The 17,335-nt window shown below is 40.1% G+C and overlaps 1 protein-coding gene across 11 annotated transcripts in view; it reads left to right on the plus strand.

The window, feature by feature from the left end:
• Positions 1 to 17,335, plus strand: part of LOC122563525 (oxidation resistance protein 1) — a 116,431-nt gene that overhangs the window by 41,271 nt on the left and 57,825 nt on the right. For all 11 annotated transcript variants that reach the window (XM_087976752.1, XM_087976742.1, XM_087976746.1 and 8 more), the window contains 5 exons: positions 7,772 to 7,842; positions 7,931 to 8,038; positions 13,347 to 13,454; positions 15,297 to 15,440; positions 16,185 to 16,369. In XM_087976752.1, the coding sequence (XP_087832878.1) occupies positions 7,772 to 7,842; positions 7,931 to 8,038; positions 13,347 to 13,454; positions 15,297 to 15,440; positions 16,185 to 16,369 (616 nt within the window). The remainder of the gene's footprint in view (positions 1 to 7,771; positions 7,843 to 7,930; positions 8,039 to 13,346; positions 13,455 to 15,296; positions 15,441 to 16,184; positions 16,370 to 17,335) is intronic.

Genomic DNA, 17,335 nt, shown 5'->3' on the forward strand with positions numbered 1-17,335 from the left:
AACATTGAGTTGACAGTAGCAACATACTGAGCCAAGGTTATTGTATGCTTTCCACATCAATTAGGCAGCTGTTGCTATAGAAAGGATTTGGTATTCTCAGAAGAATGAGCAAGTAGGATAGCCACTGTAAAATAATATTTAATAGGATCTAAGAACACAATATATTTTTAAACTATGCAGTCAATATACATGTACTTAAATTTAAACTGAAAATTATTGTGATACAGTTGCCTTGATATTTCTTTTGTTTTTGTAGATGTTTGGATGGCAGTGCCAGTGAGACTTAGTTCCATTCAGCGTACCTGTTCTCATTGTTTTTAACGTATAAATATTGGATAGCTCAATTGAATGAAGTATTGGACTGCAGGCAACTGGGTCCTGAATTCGGTTGCCTGCAGGACTCACTCAGCCATTTATTCTTTCAAAGCTGATAAAATAATCTGTGTTAGAAATGGGTGATGAGGTGGATGGGGATGGGTGCGTACTTGATCAAAGCAGTTTGCTTTCCAGACTGTGCACGGTTTCATAAGTATTGTCTTCAAGTACTTCTTGGGAGTTGGCAATAGAAACTAAACCCAGCACAGCCTAATACTACGAAATAGCTAGATAATATACTATTAAATACCAAGATAAAATACAAGTTAAATCTATTATCTCTTCAATAGATAGGTCTGTTAGACAATAACAGAAGTCACACAATTGTTTTCTTAATGAGAACATCGTATGCATGCAAATATCTGTTAGATTGGTCTGGTCACATTTCTCCTACGACTACACAGCTGTTTGGCACCTGAATTTACCCAACGCAAGCAACACTACAGTTTGTACAAAAACAAATTATATTGAACAGTAAACAATTCAAAGCTAAAGTGGCTGGCAACAGTTAAACATGTGAAGTCCTTCATATGGAGGGAAGTAAAAATCGAAAGCCAGTCTTGGCATAAGCAATTTAGAAGGGGAGCATATCTTCCTCATAGCAGGTTTTATTTTCTCTGTCATTGTTGCTCACTGACGGTAGTATCTTAATTTGAAGTACACATACATAGGTAGTGGTCATTGGCAGGCTATTGTGGAAGTACCAGAGCCATATCGAGTCTTGCTCTCGCACAGATGCACGGTTCACTGGTTAGCTGCCTAAGTGAGTAACATGGCTGATTTTTTTTGTCTTCATAACACAGCCATGAATTGAACTGAACCTTTGTACCGACATTTCCATGCTTGTGGGTGAAGTGTCAATCAAGTGGGCTGCTTTGTTCTGGATGGTGTCAAGTTTCTTGAGTGTTGTTGGGGCTGCGCTCATCCAGGCAAGTGTGGAGTTTTCCATCACATTCCTGACTTGTGCCTTGTAGATGGTGGGTAGGCTTTAGGGAGTCAGGAGGTGAGTTACTGGCCACAGTATTCCGAGCCTCTGACCTGCTCTTGTAGTCACAGTGTTTATCTGATGAACTTGGGACATTTCATTATGTTAAAGGTATTATATAAATATAACTTGTTCTTGTTTTTATTGTAGGTAACCCTGATTTTAGATTTTAAAAACCTAAAGATTGCAAGAAGAGGAGAAAGCTGATGAGTTTCACAGATCTTGAAAACAATGGGTTAATGCTAGGAATTAATTCAGTGAGGTTGATTTCATCAAAATGAGATGCACTGAAGAGAAAGAGCATGTAGACTGACTGCAGCTGAGCAAGAAAATCGCTTCTATATTTATAATACATTACGAGGTCCGTTTCTGACTAACACCAGAGGATAGTGAGATTATATTTGAAGGTATTCCGGTACATTTACTTATCTTTATTTATCAATGTGAAATATTTTCCTATAAATCAAGCCAAATTAGTCTCACTGGGGAAGATTTTGCTGCAATATATGGAGCAAAATTCCAAATCCATTTTTAAAAAATGTTACACTGAAGAAATGGGGTATAACAGATTGTGAAGTTGGACCCATGCCAGTTTTACATAGTGTTGTGGTATGATCCCACAACCACCTGATGAAGGAGCAGCGCTTTGAAGCTAGTGCTTCCAATTAAACCTGTTGGACTATAACCTGGTGTTGTGTGATTTTTAACTTTTTACACCTCAGTCCAACACCGGCATCTCCAAATCATGGTATGAACCTGATGGTGATGGAGTGTGTTCAGAATAACTGAAAGCTTTCATAAAAGTGGAAAGAAGAGCAATGGCAGTTAAATGTGCAGGATGTCCTCTGTAAGCACCATCCAGGTAACTGGTACCAATACCCATAGAAACTTTTAATAATCCAAAAGTCAATTGTATTTAAACAGAACTCAAGTCCCCAACATTTCTATCTGAGAACTTTATTTAATTTGGCTACACCCTACTGATGACTTCCTTTAATTATTTTATCAGGTCAGAGATGTTGTTACACACCTCTTGAGCTGGTGGGACTTAAACATGAGTCTGCTGGCTCAGGTGTAGGGACATTATCATAGAGCAACAATAACCATTACCCCACAAATTACTAACTCCCCATATTTATACCACTAATTCAAACTTAATGAAGTCTAATTACTATATTTATCACCTGTTCCGTCAATCCATTTAGTATCAGGCATTCCTTCAGAACATATTAGTTACTTTTAATTAAAGACCCATCCCACCCTGGCAATGTTTTTCTACAACCTCTCCCATCAGGGAGAAGGTACAGAAGCCTGAACACATGCACCAGTCAGTTTTGAAACAGTTTCTACCCTACTGCTGTTAGAATATTGAATAGACTCTCAAACTCTTAACACTTGCCTCTACCTGTGTTTTTGTTTTTGCTGCTGTTTACCTATTATTTACTTATCTAAGCTACTTAATTATGTGATCTGCCTGTGTTGCTCGCAAGACAAAGCTTTTCACTGTGCCTCAGTACATGTGACAATAAATTCAATTCAATTCAATCAATCTCTTCAGACACATAATGGTACACCTCATGGAACTGGTGTAACTTGAACCAACCTTCTCGTCCAGAGATAAGGACATTACCACATTACCCACTTTCAGACCATATTAAAGATAACAAGCAACACTTTGCCTTGATAGCCAACACATGAGTTACCAAGTGTAAGGCTTTTCCACCATTTGCCTGTGGAATCCACCTTGTGTTTCCTTTCCCATCATCTTTGTCCAATCACCCCGATAAAGGATTGAGAAGGCCTTTTTCATGCACTCCCAGTATGCATGGATGTTCAGTCGCCAACATATATACAAGTCTGGACTTGGCCCCTGTGACTAATTGCCTTAATCTATGAAAATAAATTCTATTCACAATTTTGCATTCTATTCTGGGTCTTAGCCAGTTATTTGAAAAATTTGCAGATGTTTCAAAAATTCACTATGTGGCTGAGAATGAGATTTATCAGAGTTATTGATAACAAGAAAGCTGTAGAGTTCAGAAATCTACCAGTCAGCTAGTCAGGTGGCCTGACATGTGTCAAATAGAATTCAATCCAAAGAAGTGTGGGGTAGTGCTCTTAGGAGGGGAAAAGAAGGAAAGGGAATAAAGAATAAATGATAAGATAGAGAACAGAAGGACCTTGGGAGAGTGCATGTCCACACAACCCTGAAGGTAACATGACAGGTAGATAAGATTGTTAAGAATGCATCCTTTTCTTCACGAGCTGAAGCATGGGATACAAGACCAGGGCGGTTACACTAGAACTGAATAATATACTATTTAGGCCACAGTGACAGTTCTGGTCCTGTATTGCAAAGGAGGGTACACAAGTCAGGGTACAGAGGAGAGGATGACGATGATTGCTAAGACTGAAGAATTTTAACTTGGAGGAAAATGGGCTAGGTGGGCTAAGATTTTTCCTTTGAAACAGAAGTGGCTGGGGGGAGAATTAATTGTGGTGTCCAAAATTATAAGGAACCCATGAAGGATGGAAAGAACTTATTCCCCATTGCAGATAGGTAAGCAACCAAGGTGTCAGAATTTAATTTGTTTTAAATGTACTGCCTTAGGAATTGTGACATCTTGGCGAGGCCAGCCTTTCTTGCCAATCCCAATTTTCCTTGAACTGATTATTTTGCAAGGTCATATTAGAGTGCATTTTAAGAGGCAACTGGATTAGTGTGAGTCTGGAGTCTCATATACATCAGACAAGGCAAGAACAGCAGATTTCCTTTCCTAAAGGACATTAGTGAACCAAACGCATTTTTATGAGAAGCAGTGATAGTTTCATGGTCACCATTTGTGACACTAGCTTTGCATTCCAGATGTTTTTAATTAAAAAATATAAATTCGACCTGCTGCCATAGAATTTAATACCATGTCTTCAGCGCATTGGCCTGGGCCTCTAAATGCGAGTCTTGGAATCTTACCATAAGATGATTGGAGGGGAACTGAAAAGTTTATTTTATTACGAAGAGGGTAGTGGCAGTCAACTTCACTGAGATGCTGGTAAAGACAGAAATCCACATTGGAATGAGAAAATATTTGGATCTGCGCTGGAAGGAGCATTACCTGCAAGGCCACAGGCCATGCATTAGAAGTGGATCAGTACAATCATGATAGGCTGAAAAGACTTTTGTGCCCTGAATTTAAAAAATTCCATGAACTGTGACTTCCACAAATAGATGATTGTCAGTCTGATATTGTTTGTTAGGGAAATAATAACATACTGTTAATACAGCTTGTGAATGTAGTGAGTAGGCTTTCCTCAAAGCTGGCTGGTTGTAAATATAGAATATGCAGAGAGGAAGAACTTAGCAAGAAAGACTGTATTCCTAAAACTGCATGTCCTTATTTTTCAGTCTCTTTATCCAAAAGATACTTTAAGCCTGGACAGTACAAATGAAGATTTATACCATTCTATTCATTAATGGACTTGGGAGCAGGAGTAGGCATTTCAAGTATGTTCAGACATGTTATAACATCTTGTGAAGCATGTAGGACATGAACAGGACCTTTTGGCCTAGAGGCTCCACAACAGCTTTAAAAACAAGAAGAATGAACCACACCCAAGAGAATGAAATTTGATTTAAGTGCCTTGGACCACTTAGCCACACAACCATTATAGATTTTAAATCCATCACCTTCACCACTAGGCCAGAACAATAAGGCCTGCCATTCAATTAGATCATAACTAATTTGTGCATCAGCTCCAATTGACTGGCTCTATATCCTTTACAAGACAAAAAAAAGAATCCCTGAATATCAGTTTTGAGAGCTCCAATTGTCCTGACATCTATAGCTTTGTTGAGGAGATAATTCTAGATTTCTGCTTGACCTTGTGTGGTAAAGGGACGGCTGGAAAATGGGAAGCCTTCAGAAATGAGATAACGAGAATCCAGAGAAAGTATATTCCTGTTAGGGTGCAAGGAAAGGCTGGTAGGTATAGGGAATGCTGGATGACTAAAGAAATTGAGGGTTTGGTTAAGAAAAAGAAGGAAGCATATGTCAGGTATAGACAGGATAGATTGAGTGAATCCTTAGAAGAGTCGAAAGGAACTAGGAGTATACTTAAGAGGGAAATCAGGAGGGCAAAAAGGGGACATGAGATAGTTTTGGCAAATAGATTTAAGGAGAATCCAAAGAGATTTTACAAATACATTAAGGACAAAAGGGTAACGAGGGAGAGAATAGGGCCCCTCAAAGATCAGCAAGACGGCCTTTGTGTGGGGCCGCAGAAAATGGAGGAGATACTAAATAAGTATTTTGCATTGGTATTTACTGTGGAAAAGGTTATGGAAGAAATAGACTGCAGGGAAATGGATGGTGACATCTTGTAAAATGTCCATATTACAGAGGAGGAAGTACTGGATGTCTTGAAACACATAAAAGTAGATAAATCCCCAGGACCTGATCAGGTGCACCCTAGAACTCTGTGGGAAGCTAGAGAAGTGATTGCTGGGCCTCTTGCTGAGATATTTGTATCATCGATAGTTACAGGTGAGGTGCCAGAAGACTGGAGGTTGGCTAACGTGGTGCCACTGTTTAAGAAAGGTGGTAAGGACAAGCCAGGGAACTATAGAACAGTGAGCCTGACATCAGTGGTGGGCACGTTGTTGGAGGGAATCCTGAGGGACAGGATGTACATGTATTTGGAAAGGCAGGGACTGATTAGGGATAGTCAGCATGGCTTTGTGCATGGGAAATCATGTCTCACAAACTTGATTGAGTTTTTTGAGGAAGTAACAAAGAAGATTGATGAGGGCAGAGCAGTAGATGTGATCTATATGGACTTTAGTAAGGCATTCGACAAGGTTCCCCATGAGAGATTGATTAGCAAGGTTAGATCTCACGGAATACAGGGAGAACTAGCCATTGGATACAGAACTGGCTCAAAGGTAGAAGACAGAGGGTGATGATGGGGGGTTGTTTTTCAGACTGGAAGCCTGTGACCAGTGGAGTGCCACAAAGATCGGTGTTGGGTTCTCTACTTTTTGGCATTAACATAAATGATTTGGATGCGAGCATAAGAGGTACAGTTAGTAAGTTTGCAGATGACACCAAAATTGGAGGTGTAGTGGACAGCGAAGAAGGTTACCTCAGCTTACAACAGGATCTGGACCAGATGGGCCAATGGACCGAGAAGTTGCAGATGGGGTTTAATTCAGATAAATGCGAGGTGCTGCATTTTGGGAAAGCAAATCTTAGCAGGACTTATACACTTAATGGTAAGGTCTTCTGGAGTGTTGCTGAACAAAGAGACCTTGGAGTGCAGGTTCATAGCTCCTTGAAAGTGGAATCGCAGGTAGATAGGATAGTGAAGAAGGCTGGAACTGGAACTGACAACCGGAAGCGGCAGGTACAAATTACTCTAAATGCCGGAGGAAAGATCACAGAAGTGCTTCACAGGAGGCTCCCAAGCACTGAGGATGTCACCTAGACGGGACGAAACGTCTGCAACACAAATTCCCAGCTCAGCGAACAGAACCACAACAGTGAAGAAGGCGTTTGGTATGCTTTCCTTTATTAGTCAGAGTATTGAGGACAGTTGGTGGGAGGTCATGTTGCGGCTGTACAGGACATTGGTTAAGCCACAGTTGGAATATTGCGTGCAATTCTGGTCTCCTTCCTATCGGAAGGATGTTGTGAAACTTGAAAGGGTTCAGAAAATATTTACAAGGATGTTGCCAGGGTTGGAGGATTTGAGCTATAGGCAGAGGCTGAACAGGCTGGGGCTGTTTTCCCTAGAGCGTCGGAGGCTGAGGGGTGACCTTATCGAGGTTTAAAAAATTATGACGGGCCTGGATAGGATAAATAGGCAAACTCTTTTCCCTGGGGTGGGGGAGTCCAGAACTAGAGGGCATAGATTTAGGGTGAGAGAGGAAAGATATAAAAGAGACCTCCGGGGCAACTTTTTCATACAGAGGGTGGTACGAGTATGGAATGAGCTGCCAGAGGAGGTGGTGGAGGCTGGTACAATTACAACATTTAAGAGGCAATAGGAAGGGTTTGGAGGGATATGGGCCGAGTGCTGGCAGGTGGGACTAGATTGGGTTGGAATATCTGGTTGGCATGATGGGTTGGACTGAAGAGTCTGTTTCTATGCTGTACATCTCTATGACTCTAAATAGTCTAATTTAAACAAATGGAGAATAAAGAGGTATATTTTTGGTCAGGAAAAAATAGTTTCCCTATGTTTACCCTTCTAAATCCTTTAACATTTTGAACACCTTGCAGAGGTCATCCCTCAAATATCTGTACTCAAAGCTATGTTTGGACAGAAGATCACATAAGTTGGCCTTTTTGCCCAAAGTGACAAACCTCGTCTGATTATTTATTTGTAACTGTATTTTCTTTCAAAATCCTTCAGAACATAAAAGTGAAGAGAAAAATGGTCGAACATTAGTCCAAGAGAAACCAGTGGGCATTATGGAATACAGAGTAGGTATTCTCCAATTCTAATACTTACTTTGCTTATTTTTATCATGAGCATTACAGATGGAGATACTGTGTGTGGTTCTTTTTACAGGCAAGGCTGGAGGACACACTGTGTAGCATAGCCCTGAAGTTCAACAGTACACCAAATCAACTGGTTAAATTAAACAAGTTGTATTCACAAAGTATTGTTCCCGGGCAGGTATGTGAATGGTTACTGACAAGAAGAACTACACATCTAGGAAATCCCAATGAAGAGCGGGAACGTTTCAGCAGATAGTAGTTTGGTGTGTTGTCATCTTTTTCTTGAATTCTCTGACTGAAGGCAGGTCAGTTCTCAATGCTATGACCTTAATCATGGGTAGGAACAAAAGGCAGATACCACATCTGCCTCAGCCAGGATGGGGTAATTGAACCTCATGCTATTGACATTAATCTGATCCAGACCAGCCATACTACCAACTGAGTAAACTGGCTCCCCAAAGGGGTCTGAGTTGCTGGCAATATACACTTTTATGTGCATGTTTTCTTTCGTGTTTCATTTGTTTGTTTTTCCAGGAACTCTATTTGGAAATTTAGAATAGCGGGAATGGAGGTTAGGGCAGTTGAATGTCCTCCTTCAGTATGTGGGAGGTAAGGGTCACCTCTCATGTCCCTGCTGACTTGATTTGTGAGAAGTGCACCCAACTCCAGCTCCTCAAGAACTCTGTTAGGAAACTGGAGCTGGAACTGGATGAACTTCGGATCATTCACAAGGCGGAGGGGTTTATTGAGAGGAATTACAAGGTGGAGGGGTTTATTGAGAGGAATTACAAGGTGTTATTAATCCACAGCCTAATGAAGAAGATAAATGGGTTACTGTCAGGGATAGGAAAGGGAACAGGCAGGCAGTGCAGGGATCTCCTGTGGTGGTTCCCCTCAACAAGTATACCGTTTTGGATACTGTTGCAGGGGACGATTTACCAGGGGTAAGCAATGGGACACAGGTCTCTGGCACAGAATCTGTCCCTGTTGCTCAGAGGGAAAGGGGGAAGGTGAACAGAGCTTTAGTCACTGGGGACTCCATAGTTAGGGGGATAGATAGGAGGTTTTGTGGGAATGAGACAGACTCATGATTAGTGTGTTGCCTCCCAGATGCCAGGGTTCATGATGTCTCTGATCATGTTTTCAGGATCCTTGAGGGGGAGGGGGAGGGGGAGCAGCCCCAAGTCGTGGTCCACATAGGCACCAACAACATATATTGGAAGAAAGGTGGGGATCTAAGGCAGAAATTCAGGGAGCTAAGGTGGAAGCTTAGAACTAGAACGAACAGAGTTGTTATCTCTGGTTTGTTGCCCGTGCCACATGCTAGCAAAGTGAGGAACAGGGAGAGAGTGGAGCTGAACACATGGCTGCAGGAATGGTGGATGAGGCGGGGTTTTAGATTCTTGGATAATTAGAGCTCTTTCTGGGGAGGGTGGGACTTCTACAAACAGGATGGTCTTCACCTGAACCAGAGGGGTACCAATATCCTGCAGGGGACCTTTGCTAATGCTGTTTGCGGGGAGGGTTAAATTAATGCAGCAGGGGATGGAAACCAGAATTGTAGTTCCAGTGTACAGGAGGTTGAGGGTAGTGAGGTCAGGGATAGATTTACAAGGTTGCGAGAGGGCAATCAGGATGTTGGTTTGAAATGTGTGTACGTCAATGCCAGGAGTATCCAGAATAAGGTGGGTGAACTTGCAGCATTGGTTGGTACCTGGGATTTCGATGTTGTGGCCATTTCAGAGACATGGCTAGAGGAATGGTTGTTGCAGATTCCAGGATTTAGATGTTTCAGCAAGAACAGCAAGATGGTAAAAGAGGCTGGGGTGTGGCATTGTAAATCAAGGGTAGTATTACAGCAGCTGAGATAACGTTTGAGGACTCATCCACTGAGATAGTTTGGGCTGAGGTTAGAAACAGGAAAGGAGAGGTCACCCTGTTGGGAGTTTTCTGAAGGCATCCAAATTGTTCCAGAGATGTAGAGGAAAGGATAGCAAAGATGATTCTCGATGGAAGCGAGAGTAGCAGGGTAGTTGTTATGGGGGACTTTAACTTCCCAATATTGACTGGGAATATTATAGTTCAAGTAGTTTAGATGGGTCAGTTTTTGTTCAGTGTGTGCAGGAGGGTTTTCTGTCACAGTATGTAGACAGGCCAACAAGGGGCCATGCCATGTTGGATTTGGTACTGGGGAATGAACCCGGCCAGGTGTTAGATTTGGAGTTAGATGAGCACTTTGATGATAGTGACCATAATTCAGTATGTTTGCAATAGCAATGGACAAGGATAGGTATATTCTGCAGGAAAAGAGGTACAACTGGGACAAAGGCAATTATGATGTGATTGGGCAAGATTTAGGATGCGTAGGGTGGGGAAGGAAACTGCAGGGGTTGGACATTCTTGAAATGTGGAGCTTATTCAAGGAACAGCTACTGGGTTCCTTAATAAGTATATACCTATCAGGCAGGGAGGTAGTTGTCGAGAGAAGGAGCCATGGTTTACTAAAGAAGTTGAAGCACTTGTCAAGAGGAAGAGGAAGGCTTATGTGAGGATGAGTCAAGATTATAGTGGTGCTGGAAAAGCACAGCAGATCAGGCAGCATCCGAGGAGCTGCTGGGCTTTTCCAGCACCCCTCTAATCTTGACTCTGATCTCCAGCATTTGCATTCTTCACTTTCGCCTTATGTGAGGATGAGGTATGAAGGCTCAGTTAGGGGGCTTGAGGGTTATAAGTTAACCAGAAAATATCTAAAGACAGGGCAAATAAGAGCCAGAATGGGACAGGAGAAGTTGGTGGATAGGATCAAGGAAAACCCTAAGGCCTTCTATAGGTATATCAGGAATAAAAGAATGACTAGAGTAAGATTAGGACCAATCAAAGATAGCTGTGGGAACTTATGTATGCAATCTGAGGACATAGGGGAAGTGCTTAATGAATACTTTTCATCAGTATTCACATTGGAAAAGGGCAATGTTAGTGAGAATACGGAGATACAGGCTACAAGATTAAATGGGATTGCGGTTGACAAAGAGGAGGGTTTTGCAATTTTGGAAGATTTGAAAATAAATAAGACCCCTAGGCTGGATGGGATTTATCCTCAGATTCTCTGGGAAGCTAGGGAGGAGATTGCAGAGCCTTTGGCTTTAATCTTTATGTCATCATTGTCGACTGGAGTAGTGGCGGAAGACTGGAGGACAGCAAATATTGTTCTCTTGTTCAAGAAGAGGAGTCAGGACAAGTCTGGTAATTATAGGCCAGTGAGCCTTACTTCAGTTGCGGATAAGGTGCTGGAAAGGGTTATAAGAGATAGGATTCACAACCATCTGGAAAGGAATAATTTGATTAGGAGTAGTCAACATGGTTTTGTGAAGGGCAAGTCGTACCTCACTAACCTTATTGAGTTCTTTGAGAGAATGACAAAACAGGTGGATGAAGGTAAAGTGGTTGATGTGGTGTATACGGATTTCAGAAAGGCATTTGATATGGTTCCAAATGGTAGGCTATTGCACAAAATACAGAGTTTCAGGATTGAAGGTGATTTAGCGGTTTGGATCAGAAATTAGCTAGCTGAAAGAAGACAGAGGGTGGTGGTTGATGGAAAATGTTCATCCTAGAGTTACCAGTAGTGTGCCACAAGGATCTATTTTGGGGCCACTGCTGTTTGTCATTTTTATAAATGATCTGGAGGTGGGCGGAGAAGGATGGGTTAATAAATTTGCAAATGACACTCAGGTAGGCAGAGTTGTGGTTAGTGCTGAAGGATGCTGTGGGTTACAGAGGGACATAGATAAAATGCAGAGCTGGGCTGAGAAGTGGCAAATGGAGTTTAATGCGGAAAAGTATGAGATAGTTCATTTTGGAAGAAGTAACAGGAATGTAGAGTACTGGGCTAATGGTAGAATTCTCGGCAGTGTAGATGAACAGAGAGATCTCGGTGTCCAGGTGGATAAATCCCTGAAAGTTGCCACCCAGGTTGATTTGGAGATGCCGGTGTTGGACTGGGGTGTACAAAGTTAAAAATCACACAACACCAGGTTATAATCCAATAGTTTAATTGGAAGCACATTAGCTTTTGGAGCGTCACTCCTTCATCAGGTGGTAGTGGAGGGCTCAATCCTATCACACAGAATTTATAGCAAAAATTTACAGTGTGATGTAACTGAAATTATACATTGAAAAATTGATTGTCTGTTAAGCCTGTTAAGAAGTGAAACTATCACGGTATTCTAACAGATGAAAGGCTTAACCGGTATATTAACAGATGAAAGGCTTAATAGACAATCAATTTTTCAATGTATAATTTCAGTTACATCACACTGTAAATGTTTGCTATAAATTCTGTGTGTTAGGATTGAGCCCTCCACTACCACCTGATGAAGAAGCGACGCTCTGAAAGCTAGTGTGCTTCCAATGAAACCTGTTGGACTATAACCTGGTGTTGTGTGATGTTTAACTTTGGCCACCCAGATTGATAGGGTTGTTAAAAAGGCATATGGTGTGTGGTGTTTATTGGTAGGGGGATTGAGTTTCAGAGCCACAAGGTCATGCTCCAGCTGTACAAGGTACTGGTAAGGCCGCAGCTGGAGTATTGCATGCAGTTCTGGTCACTGCATTATAGGAAAGATGTGGAAGCTTTGGAAAGGATTCAGAGGAGATTTATTAGGATGTTGCCTTTTATGGAAGGAAGGTCTTATGAGGAAATGTCAAGGGAACTGAGGCTGTTTTCATTGGAGAGAAGAAGGTTGAGAGATGACTTAATAAAGACATATAAGATAATCAGAGGGTTAGATAGAGTGGACAGAGAGCCTTTTTCCTCGAATGGTGAAGGCTAACATGAAGGGACATAGCTTTAAATTGAGGGATGATAGATTTAGGACAGATATCAGGGGTAGTTTCTATACTCATAGGGTAGTAGGGCCGTGGAACAACCTGCTTGCAACCCCAGTAGTAGACTCACCAACAATAAGGGCATTTAAATGGCCATTGGACATACGTATGGATAGTAATGGAACGGTATAGGTTAGATGAGCATCAGATTGATTTTGCAGGTCGGCGCAACATAGAGAGTTGAAGGGCCTGTACTGTGCTGTAACGTCTTATGTTCTAACATCAAAGCAGCAACTAACTGGGTAAAGGAACAGGAGAGGACTATCACTGTTGTGGAGGATAAATGTCAATCCATTCTGCTAGGATGAATGATTTCTTACTCAGAATTACATTGGAATTATAATGTTAAAAGTAGAAAATTCATACCAAAACAGGACAGCTTCCTCACTATTTTACTTGAGGTAGTTTTAGTCAATTAGTTAAAGAAGTACTTAAGCAAATGTAAGCATAGTGGATAAACGTACTTCCCAATACCATGAAGTTGTGACTGTTAAACAGAGTAGAGTGTCCACCTGCATCAGTTCCACCTCACTCGGAAAATAATTTTATGCACAAACTCTAATAATTAATGAAATCTGAAACAAGACCTTTTCCTGCAGCAACTGTATGTTCCTGATCCAGAATTGAGTGAAGACAGCTCCACATCCTCAAGTCCCAGGCAGTCACAGACTCTTTCTTCATCAGATATAGAATATGTCAAACTTTCGGTGAGTATTACCCAACAAATAGAAAAGTGCATAACTGCAATGTCTAGTTATATTTGTCTCACAGTTAGGCTTTATGCTTCTGTAGGATATGTTTGTCATGTTTGAAAAGCAGCTTGTAAAATCTCAAAAAGGACGGAGAAAAAGCAGTATAACTTGAACAACCTTTGCAGGGAAGAGATGGAATGGTGAAAACATAAACCTGGTAGCTGTTTAGAAAGGACTGGATAAATTATTATCTGTAAAGTATACATATGAAGCTTTTAGTTGGAGAATAATGATAAGGAAATTGTTGGGAGGTTTGAAAGGAACTAATAATTTCTTTTCCAAAGTATTACTATATTAGCTTAAAAAAAGGCCAGTTAAAACATTGTGATAAGTGAATGAATACAATGATGCGACATCAGAGATGCTTCTAAATTTGGATTCTGATATCCTGAGATTTCTGAGAAGCAATAGCTAAATGAGGACTACTTCATATTAATCTGGATAAGATTTTATCCTTAATGAAGTAGGTTATTCCACTCTTGAGAGAGAGTCTTGGCAGAATTCCATCCACCCAACAGAAATTAGGAATTAAGCTAAACTATTTAGCTTAAACCTTTCACTAATACTTGGAGAAGCAATTTTTGGAAAATATAGGAATAGAGAAAGGAAATAGCAAACAAAATGCGAGAAATATAAAGGATGGCCTGGCAGTTTATACACCTGTGCACAAAGCGCTATTTATCACCTTGGTTGTGATATGACCTTTGCCCTTCCAATAATTCTTTCAATAAAACATAATGTTTTAGCTAACCAATCTATAAATACGATGAAAGCAAGACCTATACAGCCATCTGCCATTATAGTGGCTGTTTTGCATCGTATCAAGGAGAATAAAGATTTGTCTTTTTTACAGCCTTTTTAAACTTATCGTATCCAAAAATGCTTTACAACCAATGAAGGAAACACAACAAGCAAGCTCCTATAAACAGCAACATGAGAATGACTAGATAATCTTTTTAGAGGTTGTTGTGTGTAAGATAAATATTGGTCAATACACCAGGGAGAACTCTTCTGCCTTTTTAAGCATAGGTGCCATAAGATCTTTCATATTCATCCACAGGACATTTGAGGTCATGATTAATATCTAATCTGAAAGAAGGATGAATAGATAGAAGGAGTAGTTCTTGGATTTTTGCTGTTTAGTCTTAAATTCACAGGTGGGATAATTTGCCTTCAAATTATTTATGTAAAGGCATAAAGAAGAAATATGGTGATGTGAGGAAAATGTTTTTCACAGTGAGTTTAAGACCTTGGTGAACTTTCTGAGAATGTGATAGAGGCAGATATAATTGAGACTTTCAGAAGGGAACTGGGATAAGTACCTGAAGAGAGATAATTGCATAGTTGAGAGGAAAGGGCAGAGGAGGGAGACTAACTGAGATCCTTTTACAGTGATCTGGAATGGACACAAGAGACTAAGCGGCCTCCTTCTGTGAAGTAGCTATTCCATGGCTGCTATCCTTTTAAATGTAGATAATCATAGCCTAAAGTGGTTGTCACCTATGACTCAAACGTGATTTTAATTGCAACCAGACAATGTGTGTTTAGAAACTATAACCAAGGAATAATCGTAACGATAAATTAGGTTTGCTCCACTTTGGCTCAGAATTTCACTCCAAATTGTGACACAAAAACAAATAGAGGGTAGACCATATGCATTTTGTTTCCTTCACAACAATAGCTTTATGTAAGTATTTTAAACCATCACGTATCAAATAATAAGAAAATAAATTATTGGTAGAAAAAAAATAATTAACTAGTATACTGTGTTTCTAACAATCATTCTGTGATTTCCAGGATGCTGATTCAGCAGAAATGTCCAGTCTACAGTGGTATAGTTCACCACATTCGATACACAGCTCCTTGTCTCCCATGTGGGATGAAGTACCCTTTTCTGAAAGATTCCTGAAAATTTGTTGCAGATATTTTACAAATGGAAAGGTAAAATATTTTATTTGTAACAGCAGGTTTCAAGTTAAGTGCTTCAAACCCTGTAATTTTTTCAAAGCTACTTATAATACTTCTTACTAACTAAGAGCCAGCGAACCTGTGTTCCTCATACAGATTGAACCTTGTGTGGCTAAATATCCAGGCAATTGCCTTGAAGTAATTGAGCAGATGAGCTCCTCTTAATGCAATGTTTTTTGTCAACTGTTTTATTTACACTATGTGTGTACCTGCATAACTGTGACTTTGACCATATTGAGATTACATGTGACTACAGCAGAGTAGAAGGACTTTACTCTGCCTCTGCCCATACTTCATTGTTGGAAGTCCTTGATGCAGAATGTGGGCTCAAAAAAATGGGAATGTTGATCATTCCACGGAGTTGAGATCCCTGAGATGAATGGGCACAAATGACATTCAAACATTGTTCATTATGAAATTCAACATTTTGAGCAGCAATATTAAATAATATGTGAGTCTGACTTAAACAAAGTATATGTTTATACATAAATGGTTTTCCTCGAAGTTAATTATAGATTCTTTGTTTGTTAAATAGAACCAAATAATATTAATCATAAAATAAATTGATAACTTGCACCAAGATTTCGCAGCATTTTTACTGTTCAGCTATTAAAAATAAATGATTGTGTCAGATCTTATTGGTTTGATTTTAATCAAATAAACAGTTGCTTTGCAGTCGTCACATCTTACTATTTACAGTTTCTGATCTCATTGTAGGGTGTTATAATGGGAATCCTGCTCCTCACTCCTGAAAAGATCTTTTTTGACCCATACAAATCCCATCCTCTTGTCATTGAAAATGGCTGTGAAGACTATTTATTTTCTTGCAACATGGAGTCACTCATTTCAGCTGTGTCTCACAAGGATGTTTCTCAAATGAAACTTTGCATCTCTTCTCCCTTGTAAGTGACTTAAAATCAGATCAGAATATTCAAATCAGAAGCTTTATTACAGATTCTCTTGAATTCAGTTCATTTCAAAATATAATTCACAGTCCGCGTTTGTTCAGCTGGTGATTTCTTCATGGATGTTAAACACAAGATTACTTTTGTAACTGTTTAGGGATCTATACCACTTTGATATTGTCCTGGTCATTGTGGATCCATATATTAGATAACTTAAAATTGAATATAAAAATACACAAGTTACACAGCAATGATTTATGTTCTTGAAATGGGCCAAATGCTTTCCCACAATTATTGCAGAATTTGTACAAAATGTCTGAGGGAGGAAGAGAATCCAAGGCATGACTTTGCTGTTGAATGCATGTGACCTCCTTTTCAAACTTTATTGATACTAACAAGAATTTCATGGCAGTTGATGCACACTAAATAAGCTTTGTCAGGTGTGTCTGTGCACCTGCATAAATCAGTGGATGAGGGTCAGAATCAACTGTCATACCTTATGCTGTCATGACTCCCTGAGTTCCTATGAGAAGGGAGGGGACGGAAGGTATACTTTTATAGCGGTCACCAAATTAACATCTAACTAGTTCATTATTCCTTTCTCTGTAGTTAAAACATGGTATTGTCTCATTGAGGATTTTGCATCACATTCAAGGGGACTCATAGCTATTGTGTCAAAGCCACCCATATCCAAACTAATTAGTTAACCTGAGATTTCAGAATCATGGTTGGGTTGTTGTGGCATTGTGGTAATGACTGCTAATAGGTTCAAGCTCCATCTACATCAGAAGTGTGTCATAAAATGTCTGATCGAGCTTTTATAAAGTATCTCAAAATAATATTTGATAAATGTTATTCACAACAGTTTTAATTTGTTGAATCCTGGGAGTTTTACAGTAAATATTCATATTTACTGGGGGGTTAGTTAGTTCAGTTCGCTGGTCAGCTTGGATTCAATTCCTG

Source organism: Chiloscyllium plagiosum, unplaced genomic scaffold, assembly GCF_037043375.1.
Source record: "Chiloscyllium plagiosum isolate Xiang-an unplaced genomic scaffold, Cpla_swu_hap1 HiC_scaffold_30, whole genome shotgun sequence".
Classification (NCBI taxonomy): domain Eukaryota; kingdom Metazoa; phylum Chordata; class Chondrichthyes; order Orectolobiformes; family Hemiscylliidae; genus Chiloscyllium; species Chiloscyllium plagiosum.